Here is an 18460-nt window from a genome sequence, read left to right as displayed (position 1 = left end):
GTCTATACGAAGATCTTGAATTTTAAAAAGTAACTTATGGCGGTCAAAAAAAAAATCTATAGGCAGGAGCATAGGATACTAATTATAAGATTCTTGCTGCTACCCCCTTAATGTAGAGTGATCTTATTGAATGCTGGTACTCAGTATCGTAAAGAACTGACATAGAAAAACAAACCTCTTTGCTTGACCAGAGGCCCCAGTAGACGAGGGACCTTTCTTCAAAGTATCCTTTTCTTTGTCTCCAGATTCTGCTTTCTTTGAACTTTCTCTGGCTTCCTTCTTGACAGGATCACCCTTCAGGCAGTCTTCCTTCTTACCATCTTTATGGTTCTCAGTCATCTCATAGTCCTTGCTTTCCTTCTCCAGGCTCTGTGAAATGGTATCCTGCCCATCCTTTGGCTTACTTGCTTCAGAATCTGTAATTTTCACATTTTTACCTGTTTCTAGGAGGTCATCACCATCAAAATCCAGAGTGATGGCATCTTCAGCCTGGATTGTAACCGATATGTTATCATCCTCAGCTTCTTTCACAGAGGTGTTAGCTTCCATCTCTTCATGAGTCGTGTGATCAGCCTCAGCTAGGCTTTCTTCTGAAGGAAGAGGTTTAGATACTTCTTGTGTACCATCACCAGAACCTGCTTTATCTAAGAGGATTTAACAGGAATAAATATGGCAAAACAAGAAGTTTAAACAATTTCATATGCATAAGCTAGAATAGGACCTAGAAAATACAAAGCCAGTTATTAGCACTGATGGAAGGTTAGAAAAAAACACAAGGTGTATTAACACAAATATAAATCCTTTACCCAGGATCACTTATTCTTCATGGCAAAATACATTTTCTAGAGACAAATACCAAAACATTAGGAGGGAGAATATGGTTCCATCCTGGAGATACCCGTTCTTCATAAGAAGTATCCATTTTCCAATTTACGATTTAGCGTTCCAGAAGAAAATAGGTGCTTTGGACGCTCACAGTTTGACTTAATCTGTCTTTGAATCTTCCTGGTTCTAGGACTTCTAACCTTCCCAAATCCGAAAGAACTACAGTCTTGGAGAATTCCAGCCAGTCTTCCACACTGGTGTTCCCTTTTGCAGTTGTTTGGCAGTCAAGTTAGCTGTACAAGGCTGCTGCAGAACAGACGAGTGAGCTTTAATCCAGAGTTCGTAGACAAACGGTTCTCAGTCTTCATCCACTGGACAGATTTTCCATCTCAGTCCCACATAGGCATCTCCAACCGTATTCTTGGATTTGGCAGATGAGACACTTCAGCCATAGGGTCCCTCGTAAATATGGAGTCTGTAGTTTTATCCTGTAACTTCAGTTATGTGTTTATTCCACCTTGTGTAAAGTGATGGTGTTCCATGTCCTTTCCAGTCCACAATTCGGAGAATCCTTAAGACTTCTGTCCTGGAAGTCTTTTTGCCCAAATTCATTCCATTCCTTCTATAGTTTCACTAATGATCACAGCTTAAAAAAAAAAAAGGTAGCCACTCCACAGGTTTCCAAACCCTTGTTTTACCACCCTATATACAACTGGTATTTCTACGTGACAGTAAGTCAAGCATATGATGGTCCATACATTTGTTGGGTGCTCAAGTTCAGTGTAAGCATGGATCACTTCACTCAATTAACCATCAGTTACTGCAGTGCAAGTTGGAAGCTTTTGCATCAAGACTTACCGTATGTTAAAATCAGAGTCCTTGAATACTATGGGTTTTTTTGGTTAAGAAATCATAGTATTACAACTATATTATACATCCACCACAGTAACTGATAAGTACTGTAATCAACTCTCTTAAGAGTAAAATAACTCTTAGGAGCAATATAAACCCACTGACTGCAATGATTCCAGGTGCCGAACTAAATAAGGAGAAAACTGATACTTCATACTGGAGACAAGCCTAGTATTAGTAAAGAGATTGAATATTACAAGAGAAAGTTGTCTGCTCTACCAGACTAAAGACCTCTGAACTCTATTAAACTTTAAACATACCTTTCTCATTTTCTTCATCTTCACCATCCTGCAAGAAAAGGAAGTCAAGACTAAATGTCTCCCGCTTTAAAACTTTAAGAAGAGCAGTTCATATTTTCCACAGAATTTCTATCATATAAAGGCAAATTAATGAACTGAAAACTGTTTCCAAAGAAAAGATGACCTAGAAACCAAGCCTGTGCGCTTCCCTTGTCAAATCACTGAAAATTTGTACGAAGCTTCACTGGTATCTATCCGCAACACTTGTGGTTTGCAATTGGTTGGAACACGCAGGTATTTTCTCTGCCTCCTCCCCCCCCCCCCCCAACAGGATGTTTCTAAACTGTCCCATGCCTCACTAAAGCCTTCAGAATAGATGTTACACTGCCAATTACTACTTCAATGAAATGAAAGCAATCCATAGCTTTAAAAGCTTAGGACAGAAGTCAGAAACTAGGCAGACTTCCTCCACTAAGTACTTAAAAAAGAAACTGTGATTTTAATAAGTATTTACTTATTTATCGTTAACCTTACTGAGCAAGACATGCTGTATGAGATGTCCCTTTTCAGACATCAATTCCACGTAACTCAGAATGAATTTCTGAATGTAAAGACATTACAGACATTAACACCAACAACAACAAAAAAAACCACAACCCCAAACAACCAGCACCCCCCCTGCAAACACTCTTCCAAAGGCAAATTTCTACATTAAAGGAGGAGTTCTAAACTCTGTTATAGGCTATATATACTATGCTAGCATTTGGCATAGCCCTCCAAAACACTGAAAACTATTCCTTGCTAGGTCTATGCACTGAATACTCCCAAATTATAGGCAGGAATTTGCATTTAAATAGCACACCTTATTTGGAAATCACAATCATCTACATTATAATAAAAATATGAAGGAAAACTTCCCATACGGTTTACCTTTACTGTATTACATCGTCTGACTCTAAGCTGCATGCTGAAACAAAAAGTTAGTCTAAAGTGATCTTTTCCAACTAAACAGACATGAAAATCAGCTTAACAGAACTTATTTGAAACTTACATGGACAGTTGGAAAAGTGAAATCTTCTATATCTTGGCCTTCATTTTCCTATGAGAACACAAAAGAGACTTGCTCAGCATACTATTTGTAAGGCACTTAAACATTCAGACAGTCAAGAGATTCATTAAACTCAGGAAACATTTCGGTTAAGTGGATACACACTCAATAAGGTGATCATCAATGAGCAGTTCTCATGACTTGCAACTTTCAGTTCAGTGTTCAGATTACGTATGTCACTACTAGTAGCAGTGAAGAGGACCACTGAGGAACTCTGTATGGACTGTGGTAGAATTTTATCAATGCCACATTTGTTTCAGGACTATTCAAACACAAGTCAAGGAGAGCAGAAAGAAGGAAGTACCAAATTGTCTTCTGGAGATAAGCTAGACAAACTGAAAATCTAGTTCTGACTTCCCAGTAACACAAGACACCCTAAGAAAAACATACATTTTGCCAAAAAAGATGCATGTAATATACAACAAAGTACCTGACTTTCAGAATCCTTTTCTGCATCTTCTGTCGTGTCTGCTTGCTCCAGGTCATGGTATCTTTTCTTTTCTGCAGATGGTAGTTCTTTAGAATTCAAGTTCTCATCTTCAACAGATTCTTTAAAGTCCTTTAATTCATCATTTCCGTCTTGATCACTCACATCTTGAGTCTCCAATTCACTTTCCTTTTGGTGTGAACAACAAATACTTGGCATAACTAAGGAAAATAGCTATATTCTGAAAAACGTACTGCTAGAATCACTGTTTCTCCAAAATACCGCATCACATCCATAAAAAAATGCATAGTGTGTTTAAAAAACCCCACACCTTCACACCCTTAGGCATCACAGCTGTGAACACAGGAAAAACAATGCCCCAAATTTTCACATAAATTAGCACAAAGACAATTGAAGCTTTTCTGGTAAATAAACCCAAACATTTAACTTCAATATAAACTGGAAAAAAAATGTACATACTTTTATTACCTTGACAAAGGAATCATCTTCAACTGAAACTTCACCAGTTAACTCATCAGCTTCCTGCTTTTTACCTGAAATGACAGGATATGCTTATGACTAGGGCTGCTATCTAGAGCAGACTTTCTTTCAATACTGATTATGTGTTAGGCCTTAGTTTATTATTCTCTATATGCTGCAATTTATCTGAAGTGTTCATTATAATATAGCCCTCCCAAAACTGATTATTTTTAAGGTGAGGTGAAGGAAACGTCAGCTGAGCGAGCATGAACCATCAACGCTGTTGCATAAACAGGCAGTTACATCCAAGTTAGTGATTTTAAAACCAATCCTTCTACTTTGAGTGATAACGGAATTCAGGAGAACAGTACAGTGTACATTTCTAGAATTACTGGAGTTAACTAGACTTTATGACTTAAGACTTTGAAAGGCCTGACTTTATAGGATAATTAGCATCACTGAGCAATTTAGGTTAGAAGGGACCTCTAAAGGCCATCTAGCCTACCCAACCTCCTGCTCAAAAGCAGAGGTAAGTTCCAAGTGTGATGAGATTGCTCAGGGCTTCACCTAGCTGCGTTTTTGAGTATCCACAAGTATGGCAATTGCACAGCCTCTCCAAGCCACCTTTTTCAGTGCTTATGATGACTAGAGGGAACAATCAGAAGAAGAATTGTCAGGTGAAACATTTGGGTTTTCTACACATTCTTTACTGTACTAAGGGCATGTTCCGTTAAGGATTCTGTTCTTCCAACACATGCACCCTTTTTGCTAATAAAGATGGCTTTGTGGAAATGACGACTAGACACAGTTCCCTTTGGAACCCACTGAATCTCCTTAATCTTCTGCAAAACCAAGACCAAAGAACAGTAGTAAATATCTCCACACAAACGCGCCCTTTGTAGGGCATTCTGTCTCTGATTCATTCTATCAAAGATTAGCCTATGTGATGTTTTTCAGTAGCTCAAGGTACAAAAGCAGTTCTGTTCGGAAGAGGCTTTACTGTCTTCTCCTGTAACTCAGTGTCAATTCAAGATGCAAATGAGATGGCAGTCATGTTCAGCATTTAATGTTTTATTTTTTGACATCACATCTTCCCTCATCCCTTCATCCTCTAATGAATGGCTAAATCAATTCTATAGATATTCAAAAGCAATAGAAAAGAAAAACCTAAGCTGAAGTTTGATGCCGTATACACATTTCTGTTACCTGGAACAGTCAATTTTTGTCAGCAATAAATTTCCATAGTCTTTCTTACACAGTTCTTAAGTCACATTTCAAAGCTGGAAACTGCTCGACTACAGAGCAAGAAGAGAGACTACCATTTTATATTTTTACTTAGATTCCAGTTGGTTTTACTCATTCCACTGAAAGGCGACACTCTGACAGTATTCCTATACGCAGCAGATTGTTGGTTTGAATTCAGACATGCACTCTAGTCTCCAGGAAAAGACACATGGCAGAAGTTATTTCTACAACTGCAGAACATGAGATCTAAACACTCAGATCTAAATGCACAGAGATCTTGCCACTGCTTTTACTTTATTTAAAACAAAACATTCCTGGCTTGTATTTGTAATGCAATAGATTTGTAAGATTTTGGTGCAAAAAGCCAGCAGCATGGGTATACTTAGGGAAGCTAGCTTTTCTCACAAGGAGTGCACTCACACTGGAAAGGACAGGTTTTGGTATACGCATCACAGCTGATGCCCGAAAGCAATACTAACCCAAATTTTGTATTAGTATTTTAGCATTCTGCAATAGAATCTACAGCCACAGATATCTTCAATATAAGTAAAAAAGCAGTGAGACAGCAAAGATTTCTGCACACATTCAACTGTTTTCTGGTTTATCCCTCTCACATTTCAGTTCTTTAGTTTGTTAAACCTAAAAGTCCAAGCTTTTCCTGTATCCCATATCCAGCTAAGGATACAGAGACAGGCAAACATGCACAGCAGACGCTAGACATATTTAGCAACTACCTAGCACGTACTGTCATAAAAGCTACTTAAATTCACTCATTTGCCTGAGGAAATCTAGCAGGTGAACTAGAACCCAGACTTTATAGGGAATAAAAAAAAACTGACAAAGCTACCTCAAGTTAGTCCCATCATTCTGCAATGGCATCTAGAGAACTTTATTTTATTGACATGTCTTCATCAAGAAGTCATACCTTTCAGTAATGAAGTTGTATTCCTGTCTGGCTTAATTTAGCAGCAAACAAAAGGATGGACATGTTTTCATTAGTCTTCCTCTAGTCTGTCTGTCTTTGCAATATGTCCCATTTACTCTGAGTACCAGAGGTATTCCAAGGCATAAGGAGACCTGAACAATGACCTTCATTTTTCAGCTTCAAGCCAGAAAGTGGTAGGAAGTTTGCTTTCCCTCTCAGGTCTGTGTTTCGGGTTGCTTTGATCTGGTTAGAGTCATATTGCTCTGAAATGGCACTTTATGGTTCTGATATGGATAGTTTTCCTATGGTGGTACGCTACCAAAAAGCCAGCATCCACAAAAATTCAAAACTTTTCCACACCGAGACTCATCCACAACAGGCTACTGAAAGGCACACTTGGCTCAAATTTCATATAACTTCAGTTAGATTGCAACCAACACCTTTCAGAAACTGACTGTCTCTGCAAATTTATTCAAGACCAGTATCACTTTGAGGAAAGCAACCAGAATTACAAGGCATTTAAAAATTGCAGTCAGAAGAGCTGGACCTTCTGCAGACAACAGGCACAGCAGGTATCAAGTCATACAAGTTGTCAACAAATGATAAAATTTACATACAGGTTTATCCATGCAGTGGCTACTGAAAATGTCAGTGGTGTAAACAACACTCACCACAAATCTGGGCGCCTAACACCACAAATACTCTTTTACCTTGGAATGATGGCACTCCTTTATAAGCCATGCTCAATCCCTTTTCTGGCAATGGGTACACACCAGAAAATTGCAACAGACTATTTACATAGAGAATGAATATTCTCCTTAGAAGTAAGTAGAAGATTCAGGACATCTTTAAAATGTTGGTTAAACATTAATGCAGGTTTAGCTTTCATCTCATTTACACGCCTTACAGTACCATAAGCTTGTTCTACCTATTCATGGTCTTCTACATGAGAAATTCAGGCTGCCCGAGTGTATACAGAATTATACAAGAGTATTTCTGACAAGTCTTAAGCAAACTAGACATCTGCATCTCATGCAGAAGCAGAGTGACACACTCAACATAAAATTTTGGAAGAATGAGTGTTTGCATTTCTTCTGGTATTCCTGCACAAACCCCCAGCAGGATTCTGTCATATCTGATGCTAAAGATTCATGAAAAACATGGGACAGGAGGCAAAAAGGAGGAAGGGGGAAAAAAAAAATCTTTACAATGTAATAAACTCTTTATAGTATTATTTAGTGAAGAGGTCTGCTGCAATTTGAATAGTATCATTTGCCACGATATTAACAAAAAGAAAAGTTACAGGCTAATTTACGTATTCTTAAATAATCTTGTTACCCTGTGATACCATTTAAGTCTTCTACAGTGTCTGCAGGATACTGCTTTTAGTCATTCATGATTTTTATAAAGGATGTACTCCACAAAGTCAGATACCCTCTAGAGAATCACGGACTTGCTCATAAGATTTGCCATCATTTGTTATCACGTGATTAAATATTTGTAACACTTTCTACTGCAGCTCATTAGAGATATCACTCACCCCCACCTTAATGAAATTACTTAGGAAGTATTTGGCGAGATTACTTCTTCCTATCTGAGGGCACACGGAAGCCTTACCTATAGTTTGTTGTACACCATTTGTATCTCACTTCAATAAGTCACGGCATATCATAACTTAAATGGTGAAAACAACTTTACAATACTGGAACCACCTATGCAAAGTGTTTCTAAGGTTCAGTCTGCATGTTATTTTTTACATGTTGATTACAACTTACAGTATCTTAAATTTCTACTATCAATACTGAGTTCAGGTATTTTAGCTCAATAATTCCCTCCCTCCAAAGAAAGGTTCTTTTCTATATATCATCTACTCATTAACACTCAAGAAGAAAGTCTAGTTCAAAAGGAATGTTCTCTTTACAAATAACTTACATGCATCTTTCCTCAAAAGAGGAGAATGTATTTACTTCCTTATAATGCACTCTATCTTGCGTAAAACACTTGAGAAAGAGGAGGGTCTCAACAGTTGGCTTAATCTTGACAGAAATACTTAATAGTTTGCAGGGATATATAGAGTGATTGAACACTACTGGTCACACACCTAGAAATAATAAATTAACAAACCTACTTTGTGAGTCAATTAAGACAGACATGCCTTGTAACATTAAGAGGCCTAATTAGCTGTGCAACAGCAATGTGTGCAAGGGCACCCCTCCCAAGAACATTTGGAGAAGTCGTTTTTCAAACTTCACTATTTTATTCAGCAACTACAAAGCAGATCAACAGAACCAGCCACTGAGAAGCAGCAACACAGCAGCTACCTGCCCGCCCTAAAAAACAAAAGAATTTTAAAAAGCAGGTCAACAAAGCTCGGGAACAAGATTCATTTTGAAAATTTATTCTGAAAAATATTTATTTAGAAAACATCGAGAACTCGGGTTACTCAAGATTAAAATTAAGGCATTTGTAGTAGCACCCTGCAGAATATGTCACAGATTTAACACGGCCATAAGACACCTATTTTCGGTGCAGTCGAGAATCCCTATCTTTCTCCAGCAATAGTTCACTGGGCAGAACTCTGAGCTACCTCTGGGCAAGCTAGCTCCACAGCAGCGCTTCAGAAATCACATTACAGAACTATGGAGGTAACAACTCAGAAGAAAACATAATGAACTGACAGTTCATTAAAACAGTTATTTTAACAGTTATTTTAATATTCCTGAAGGACAGATGACATTATGAGAGATTATCAACTGTTGATAAACAGTATAAGCCAGCTTATTATTATTGTTTCTTGATCTAAGAAACAGTATTGTCAAATTGGGAATTCAGTTGGAAACTAGAGGGTACTTAATACACAAAGCGTCTTAGACCTTAGAAACTCGAAGAGCAGCAAATGAACATCTTTGCTCACATTAATACTCTGAGGTTAAAATTGATCAGCCTAAAATCTGTTCTTCATTCACTTGGCAGAAAAAGTTTCAATCACCAAGTTATGATGTATCAATATGCTACAATATTTTTGACTGCACAAACCTCAAAGGAATGTTCGCATCAGAAACATTTGAAAAATATTTTAAACTAGCAGTAAAATAACTTCCTCTGGATAGCAGAATAAACAGCAGAAAGTTCAGGCTTGAAAAGAACAGCTTTTTCCCAAAACTGTCATCTTTGTACAAAAAGAAAAATTTGCCCATAGCTACTAAATTCCGGGGTGGAGAGGCACAGCTGAGACAATTAAAGATGGAGCACTTCATATTTTTTCCATCTTTAAGCTTTCAAACTTTAATTGGCAAAAACAACTGATCTCACCTGTATGGCTCTTCTGATTAACTGTTTTGCACTTCTTCTTTATCCCAAATATTTAATTGAATTAGCTTCTGGAAAAAGCGTTAGATTTTGACTAACTTTGCATACAGGATTGATCAAGGATTCTTGTTGAATTACAGAATCCTTCTGCAAGCACTCTTTAAGTCATGATGCAAAATCCTCCGACTACACACTTTCCCAGTGAAGATCCGCATGGCTCCCTCTGTTACCTCAATTTTGGGCAAGTCCGTAAATGCCCTGTCTTAAATATGACTCCTTTTTTATACAGCAGCTTATGCTGCAGAACTTGGTACAGGTCAGTGGCAAGGTACTGTTTGTTTTAAGAGAGAAAGAAGGTCTACATTCAAACCAGTTTACTCAAGGCCTTATTCTTCCACTCATAGTGTTTTATAGCTGTTTCTTCCCTATCTCATATCAAGTTGGCTTTGTATTGTCATTTCAAAAGCTTGTCACAGACCAGTAAAAATCTGCAGCATATACTCAGTTGATAAACCGATTTATCAGGCCATTACAAAATCCTGTTATATGAAAGTAAGTCCCACCCTTAACCCTATTCCTATTCATCTCCATTTTTGTCAACATACACCAAAAAAAAGGCAATGAGAGGGAAAACGTATCACACACACACACTCTTCCCCCTCTAATTCAGCTTGCGTCGATATTCCGGATCAAGTTTTTTTAACAGACAGTGCTAGGGAATTAGACATCTCACTTTTCCACAGACCTCAAGAGTTGCAGTAAAACTGGCTACAAAAGACATTCAAATCTAAAACCGAGAGCTATCTGACATAGTTTGTGATTTTTCAGAAGGGAAACCTCCTTCCTCCCTCCCATCCACCTCTCCCTGGCTGCTGTGAGGAGGTTTATCCACTACTCCCACTCCCTGGCCTTTTCTGAGGCTGCACTTGCTCTGTAACTCCACTGAATATCTAATATGCGTACCCTCCTCTGTACAGCAATAATAGCATAGGGAAAAAAATACTATAGGACTAGTAGTGCCATTAATTTTACCGCTGGACTGCAGCAAAATAATTAAAAGACCCATTAGTATTAGTCTGAAGCTGTGGGGTGGAGGGGAAGCATTAGCAAAAGGCCTAGAGCAAAATCAATGAAGGAGGCAACAAAACTCATAGCGAAGAGCATGTAAAAGCACAAGGAGGATCACGATAGTTAATTCTAAACGAAAACTCAGTCCTACTGAACTCAGTCGATGGGCATGCATCTCCCACTGGCCTTCAAAAGTTTTGTAGTGACACATTAGGGAATGGATTTTTGAAGTACTAGATTTCCAAGTTTTGAGGGATATTTTCTGGTTACTAGCAAAATATTTCAGCAGAAAGCAGCAGAGAGGGAGATAACATCAGAATCAGCAGGTAACACATAAAAGGTATAGTTAAAAAGAAAGAATATATTCTTTCTTACAGTTAGAAGTAAGCCAGTAAGATCAAAAAATATTTTCCCTACACAAATTAGTGAGTTTTTCTTGTTCCACACTTGAAGATTAATACAGCACGAGCCTCTCATACTTTTGGCACAAAATTTGCTCATAAGACTTGTAATCCAAAAAGTAATGAGGAAAAAGTGTTGAGCTTGCAAAGTGTGCAGATAAGAACTTCGTGAAGGTTGCATTTTACTTTGAGCTTTACCAAGAACATACATGCCATATGTACACTTTATGCTTCAATTCTACTGAGCAGGTGGCAGGGAACAGCTACTGATTCAATCAGCAGCATTGCTAGTAGGCAAACTGCCTTTGCAGAAGCAAAATAGTATAACTAAACAAGAAGTCAGTTCAAGAACATTATGCACATCATGGTAGTAGTTTGGAGAACAGGGCAGCAGCATTGCTAGTAGGCAAACTGCCTTTGCAGAAGCAAAATAGTATAACTAAACAAGAAGTCAGTTCAAGAACATTATGCACATCATGATAGTAGTTTGGAGAACAGGAGGATGAAAAGCAGCAGATATGAGAAGCATTCACCACAGCAGAAAAAACAGCCATTTAGATCTACATGAAAAACCAGGGAAGCGTTTCCTTATTTAGCTCCCAAGTAGTTTTCTTAAGCATTGGTTACCTTTCCAGAGAAGGGAATAAAGTAATGTCACAGAAGAAAATGAAAACGCGCTATGAAACAGTTTGTTTCCTTACACTTTTCTAGTGTGTCAAAAGTACATTATTCAAACTTTCTAAGCAGATAGGTTTTATTATTAAATTCCCCATTCACAGCACCAAACAGTGTGAATAATCACTTTCACCACAAAACTCAGCCAAAGACAACTGACAGTGGTATAAGATTGATCATTTCCAAAACAGTACCTACAGCACATGTATGAACGTTCTTAGCACATGTGTTTGATGAAGAATGCTGTGCGTAAAACAGACATTTCCTTTCCCTGTATTACTTGATTATGGATGCTCCCAGAACAACAGAAAACAAAAACCCAAGCAAAAAACCCCCAGAACCCAAACTCACAAACCAGTATTTAAATACTTATGCAAAAGAAAACAGAGCCAACACAATCACTGCCAAACAGATCAGTTTAGACTCTAAGTAATTATTTTTCACAACAGAAAAAACAAAACCTCTTAATTAGACATTTCGCTGTGAGCCTTCAGAGCCCATTTGGGAAATTCACATTTATAAATCCTGTCTCCAGTAAAAAGCATGGTAATAAAACCACACAACACAGTCCTCTTCAGGCAATGACCCTGACCATGCATCATCCATCATACATTCATCGCTAGCCTAAGTCCAGCACCTTCTCATGGATAAAAAACCTCTTAGCTCTCCCTGTGCTGCTTTTGCAGATACTCTGAGACACTACAGAGATACCCAGCATGAGAGCTGCACAGCAGTCCCTACGTCCTCTTTGTACCTGTAACACTCTATGTTCACGACCTCTGTTAACACATTCCAAAAATCTCACAGATTGTCTACACAGCCTCAGCACACACAGCACAGGTCTCCAGGATCTGGCACGAGTACAGCCACTACCTCATAACACATCTCTTAACCCACTTATTTTCGATGTACGTGCAGCATCCCTATACATCGCCTATACACACTGACTGAAAACAGGTGAGTGAGGCAAAAGATGCCTCACATGACAGAGGTCATGAACAGCAAAGTCCCAACTGTATCCAAACCAGAGGCCACAGTTCCACACTCTTTCTCTAAGGTGAAAGAAAAGCTGCTTAAGAATGTAATGTCTTAACCTTTGCCTTTAGTTGGTTTCTTGGTGGGTGTGTCAGCTGAAACAGTTATTTCAATATTATCTGGATCGCCCCCTTCTTCTTCAATAGCCTAAAAGAGACAAAAAATAAAATTTTTAATGTATTTCAGTGAGAAGCTGGACAATTTCACTTCAGCAGAAGTCAGCGAGCCAAACTGTTATTTTTTTCCATCTCGAAAATATTTTATAAACCACTTTAGGTTAAACCTTTCACTTCAAGCTGAAGGAGCGGCAGGGAACGCTAGTGATAATGGCAAGAGTTTAAGTTATTAAAATGACATTTTCAAAGGACGGCTTATCAAGGATCGGCACATTTCTCTTTGGAAATATAACACTAGAAGGCCACTACGGCACCCGTGATGGCATTCAGGGCAGCAAGAAAACAGGAGGGAGGGAAGCACGGAAACCCTACAGCAGGGACCCGCCCGGGGGCTCGCCCCGCCGGCCACCCGACCAGCTCCGGCCCCCGGGGCGGCAGGCGCGCCGCAAGGCCGCAGGGCGAGCTCCGCCGGCCGGCCCGGCCTCCGCCAGCCGGGACACCGAGCCCGGCCCGGCCGCCGCCCCCCTCCCCCCCCTCGGCGGCGCAGAGGGGCGTGCCGCCCTGCCGCCGGGGCTGCCCGGGCACGGCAGACCCTCGCCCCAACACCGACACCGGCACAGGGAGAGGTCCCGCCCCCCGCACCGGGGGCAGCCGGCGGGGCCGCGAGGGCCCCGCCCCCGGAGCCGGGCGGACAGCGGGGCCCCTCAGCGGGTCGGGCCGGGCCGGGCCGGGCCGGGCCGGGCCGGGCCGGGCCGACCCTCGCGGCCTGGTACCGGCCTCTCACCTGCTTGAGCCGGGAGATGAGCACGGTCTTCACCCCAGTGATGTCCAGGTTGCGCCGCTTCAGTTCCGACTTGAGGTCGATGACCCGCAGGTCGGTGATCTTCTTGCTCTCAGTGGGGGGCAGTGCCGCTACTGCCGCCGCCGGAGCAGTGGGTGCCGCGGGAGCCCCCGCGGCGGCAGGAGACGAGGCGGCGGCGGCCATTTTAGAGCGACTGAGCGCGGCAGCTGCACGCACAATGAAACCCCCCCCACTCCCCGCCCGGCCGGGCCGCCCAGTACCCGGATGGAGGCCGCGGCCGACCCGGAGGCGCGGCGCAGGCGCGCTGCCGCTCACCTGGCGCCGGGACCTCCCCGCCAGAGGTTGGCGGCGGGTGGGCCGGGCCGGGCCGGGCCGGGCTGGGCGGGGGGTGCCAGGCTTGCGCTTCAGCCCCGCCGGGCCCGCCCAGGAAGGACGGGCCGGGGCTCGGCACGGCTCGGGGCTGGGCTGTCGCTTCTGCAGGGAGCGGCGCAGAGAGCCATGAGGTGCCCTGGGGCGGTGCGGGCGGCGGCGGGGCCGGGCCGGGCCTTGCGGGAGGCGAGAGGCCGTGGGCGTGCGCTGAGGCGGGGAGGTGCCGCAGGCTCCGCGGCCGGAGGGAGCACCGCGGTAACCGTGGTTGTGTTTCGCCGGTTTCTCGTGAGAGCTGCTGTTGCTTGAAGACTTTACGGAGCCGTGGGCCTGTTCAGGAAAAAATAGCGTGTAATAAGGGTGCGGCGATTGATGTGTGTGGTAGCGCGGCCGGGGAGTGAGTCTGAGCCGGGGCGAGCCGTGTCAGGCTCCAGCGGGGCCTTCCCGCAGCCGGGAGCGGCCGCCGGGCCCGGGGGGGCTGTGTCTCCCCTCTCTGTGGGCTTTCTCCACTTTTTGTGGGCTTTTGAAAGTGTTGCTGAAGTACGTCTACCTATCTGATGTTTCGGTTTGTTAGCTCTTGTAATGAATTGGTGTCAGGATAACTCTTTGATTTTTTTTCTTTTTTCCTGAATAAAAGCGAAATGTTTCTTTACGTACTATTGGTGTTTCTCTGTTCGCATTAACAAGTTGGGTTGTACCTTCTTGCTTGCTCTGACTTCTTAGAGCTTAGGAAATATGCTTAAGTATTTGATGCTGATTTTACCAGTTTTACTCAGGAGAAATAGTAGTTCCTTTAATCAGTAGCTCCAATGATTTTAAAGATTAGAGGAAGAACAATCTAGGGAAAAGTAGATTTATTTCCGTAACAGATTTTTATTGGAAGCATTCTAGAAGTACAATACTGATGTTTCAAATTGTTCACAAATAAAGTAGATTTTGTTATGATTTGTTAGGCTGTATTTGTACCAAGTAATGGAAGGTGTTACATCTTAGATACGATTTCATTCACTTTCTATAGAGAACACTTGAAATTATTTATCAATACTAGATGCTACAGCTGCTATTAAATCTTCAAATGAGGCAGAATCTGTGAACTTATTTATGTCTAATCCAGTTTAAATCACAACAATCCTCTTGTTCTGTCTTTTCATTCAGAAACTACATGTTGATAAAGTTGAAAAAATGAATGTTTTATTTATTAATTGTTGTTAAACAACCTTTTGTGTAAATTAAATCCTGAATCCTACAAAGATTTCTAACACCATCCTCTTCTTTCTTTTCAAAATGCTCATGAAGTATTTAAATAATACTTCGCTTAACTAGTTATCAGTTAACAAAGATTGATATCCATGTATTTAAAAGTTAAGTATGCGCAGAAGTCTAAAAGAAAACAGTTTGAACTGACAGTTGCATGTATGTTTTAGATATATAATGCTGCTGTTTCAGTTGGTACCAAGATTTTATAAAAAGAATAATCTTAAATAAGAAATGAATATATATTCTTGCTTATACTATCTTCTCTGATAACATTTGCATTAACATCAAATACATTAGGATTGACTTCAAGGTTGATAAATGAACTCTTTAGCTTAACTTTAGATTACAGAAACAGATTTTTGTGTTTGTGTAACATTTATACAGTGCATGAAAAAGTCCTAAATGTATTTCATTTGCATATTGTTTTGAATTCAGCAGTGCAACAAAGTCTCCATCAGGGCTGTCAGTTGTACTAAGGTAATTTGCTGTTCAAATACACACAAAACCCACTGGTTAGGTTCTAGTATTGGTGAAGACGAGTTTATTGTGTCCAGGAAAGAATATGAGAGGGCTAACAAATACAGCACTGTTTTATAGGGGTTGCTTAACTTACCTAAACCTCACTGCTTTTTGGTTGATGTCATGTAGATAACAAAGCTGTACACATAACCCACCCCCAAAAAAACCCCAACCAACAGAGCCAAAAGTGCCTTTAAGAGTTATTCTCAGTCATCCTCCTGCCTCGAGGCACAATAAGCTATTATGAAAACAACTTGGTGGATGTTTGTTTAACCTGTTCTTAAAGCCTTAAACACAGATTCCACTCATTCTTCAGGCAGTCTAGTCTAGTCTTTAACTATCCTTTTTCAAATGTCTAGATTAAATCCCTTTTGCTGCAATTTAGCCTTCTTATTCAAAGTGACTATAAAGGATAGTGTTCCCTTTCTTTTTTGCAGCATACTTTTACATAAACTAAGACTGTTACCATATTTTTGTTGTCTTTTATTTTTTTATTAAAAGCATGGATTATTTCCTTTTTTGAATAGAGTTCTGAAACATGTGATCCTTTGTTGTTGCACCCCTCTACCTCATGTCTAATCTTTCCACAACTTCTCAAAGTTATCTTCGTGACAACACTTTTGGTTATGCATCTCAGTAGGATGTATGCCTTTTTCAACCTCTTGAATGTGTTGACGTGTTCTACTTGTGATCCAGTCTACCTATTGGTTTATTTTCTGCAAGTTTATTACAATATCTCTTTTCTGTGCAGTTGATTATTTCTTACTAAGTGCACAACTTTGCACTTGTGTTTATAGAATTCCCTCCCCCCCTCTAATGATTTCAAACTCTAGTTTTGACTTCTGCTCTTTGTAGTACCTCTCAACCTGGTGTCAGCTGCAGGTTTATAAGCATAACCTCTAAGCCTTACCCAAAGATATTATAATATTGAGGTGTATGAGGAATTTTATTTGATATAAATGGACAATTTGATAGTAAACTACTAATAGCAATCCTCTGAATACAACCAGTATGTAGTTTCTGTCCAGATCAAATTTCCTTGTATTCCTTTTGAAAATATCGGTGGAACAGAATGTCAAAAGCCTCACTGAAATGAAGATCTTCAGTTTATTCATGTCTGTGGAACCCTAATGGAAATTAGGTTGGTTTGATAGATTGTCATGAACAAATCATGTTGGTTGTTATTTATCACTTTGTTATTTTCCAGGTATCAACACATATTTTGAATTTGTCCAGGATTTTTATTTAAGATGGCTGGTTTCTAATTTCCTGTTTGCTTGCTTCCTTGTGTTTTAAGTAAAATACTCTGTTCATTCTTTTGTAGTGTCTTGAAACAGCTATTAGTTTTCAAAGAGAAAATTGTTTTATACCATTAGGTTCTGAAATTTGTGGTAACGTTTGATTAGGAAATGGTAATAGACTTTCAAAGAAGAGAAATGTTTGGCCCAGAGATTAATCTTTAAATGATAACCAACACAGAATTCCGAAACTGTGCTCCTATAAATTTTTTTGGTCTATCTTATATGTGAGACACCTGAAAGTTGTGAATGGCCTTAGATTTTTAATGTTTCTCCCTGGGCTCTGTCATGTTGCTTTTTTTCTGCATAGAACATTATCCCAGTTTCAACAGTGCTGACCAGTCTATTGCCAATCTCACACTGAAGCATAATGAAAGACCAAACACTAGCTGTTTCATCATCTTTTATGGCTTAATGCAGTTGGTATACTCTGTGCAGTTTTAACATGATTGGGCTCTGTAAAAATGCAGTGATATTCAGTGTTTTTAAAATATAGAGAAGTAGTTCTTGCCCCTTTTCTTTTTTGTTTTGCTTTGTGAGGAAGCCTCCTGGCTAGAGCATTTATCTAGAGTTGAACAGGCTGTCCCAGTTTTCTCTTCACACAGCCACCCATCTGTCCATATCCCCTCCTAAAAAGCCTTTGAAAAAGAAGAGGTGATGGTTTAAGGAAGGGGGAATTGCGGGTGCTGGAAGGTCACCTCCAAATAAAGTACCTACAATTAAGCAGGATCCTGCGTCATTTGAGACATACTGCCATGTCTTTTTTATCAGCAAAGCTGTATGCAGTTCTCTGCGTAACATACTGGTGGTTTAAAAACTGTTTTTTGCAGTGTGTGTTTTCACTCTTAACTTCAGACTTTTGTTTGTTTGCTTCAGAAATCTAAGTTTCTAATACAGCATTTTGGATTCTGCTTTAGGTGCTGACTACATCAAAGCTAGTTACTACAGCAATAAATGACGCAATGACTCAGTTCCTTTTTGGATCTAACCCTTTTTTAAAAAGTGTGAGACATTGGGCTGATGCTAGTTTAACTGAAATCAACAGGAAGAGTCCTTTTTACTTTGAAAGGCACTGAGTCTTGTCCCAGTTCTCATGCTACATTGCCTGGTTATTACAATTTCAAATTTTGCTTTTAGTAATTCTTGGTATCATTATGACTGTATTCAAATCTCTGTTCAAGCTTACATTTAAAAATTATTAGCTGATATGCTTGCTGACAAAGCAAGAATGAATAATACCATTTGAAATGTTTTCAGTGAATGCCTGATAATATCTTGAGATTAAGAATCGCTGATAATTTGATATGCACCACTGCTGTAAACCAATAGCTTTTTCCACTCCGAATGTATATTTTTCTTTTTGATGTATTATTGATATACTGTATGGTGAGCAGTCAGAAGGTTGTAGAAATGAATTTCTAGTCTAAGTAGCTCTTGTTATAATTCTACAAAA

General features: G+C 40.1%; 1 protein-coding gene across 5 annotated transcripts in view; it reads right to left on the bottom strand.

Annotated features, from left to right (window-relative positions):
• The window catches only part of SLTM (SAFB like transcription modulator), a gene marked incomplete at its 5' end in the record, with an annotated part of 37960 nt that extends 24210 nt beyond the window's left edge, over window positions 1-13750 (bottom strand). For 4 of the 5 annotated variants that reach the window (XM_082488568.1, XM_082488564.1, XM_082488565.1 and 1 more), the window contains 7 exons: window positions 176-644; window positions 1998-2025; window positions 3028-3075; window positions 3515-3700; window positions 3992-4065; window positions 12709-12796; window positions 13550-13750. In XM_082488568.1, coding sequence (XP_082344694.1) covers window positions 176-644; window positions 1998-2025; window positions 3028-3075; window positions 3515-3700; window positions 3992-4065; window positions 12709-12796; window positions 13550-13750 — 1094 coding nt within the window. The remainder of the gene's footprint in view (window positions 1-175; window positions 645-1997; window positions 2026-3027; window positions 3076-3514; window positions 3701-3991; window positions 4066-12708; window positions 12797-13549) is intronic. The other variant, XM_082488566.1, reaches the window with a different exon arrangement.
• Between the last annotated feature and the right edge of the window lie 4710 nt (window positions 13751-18460).

This window comes from Vanellus vanellus (genome assembly GCF_965231255.1).
Source record: "Vanellus vanellus genome assembly, chromosome: 11".
NCBI lineage: Eukaryota > Metazoa > Chordata > Aves > Charadriiformes > Charadriidae > Vanellus > Vanellus vanellus.
The sequence above is the reverse complement of the archived record's forward strand: the minus strand, read 5'-3'. Positions and strand labels throughout refer to the sequence as shown.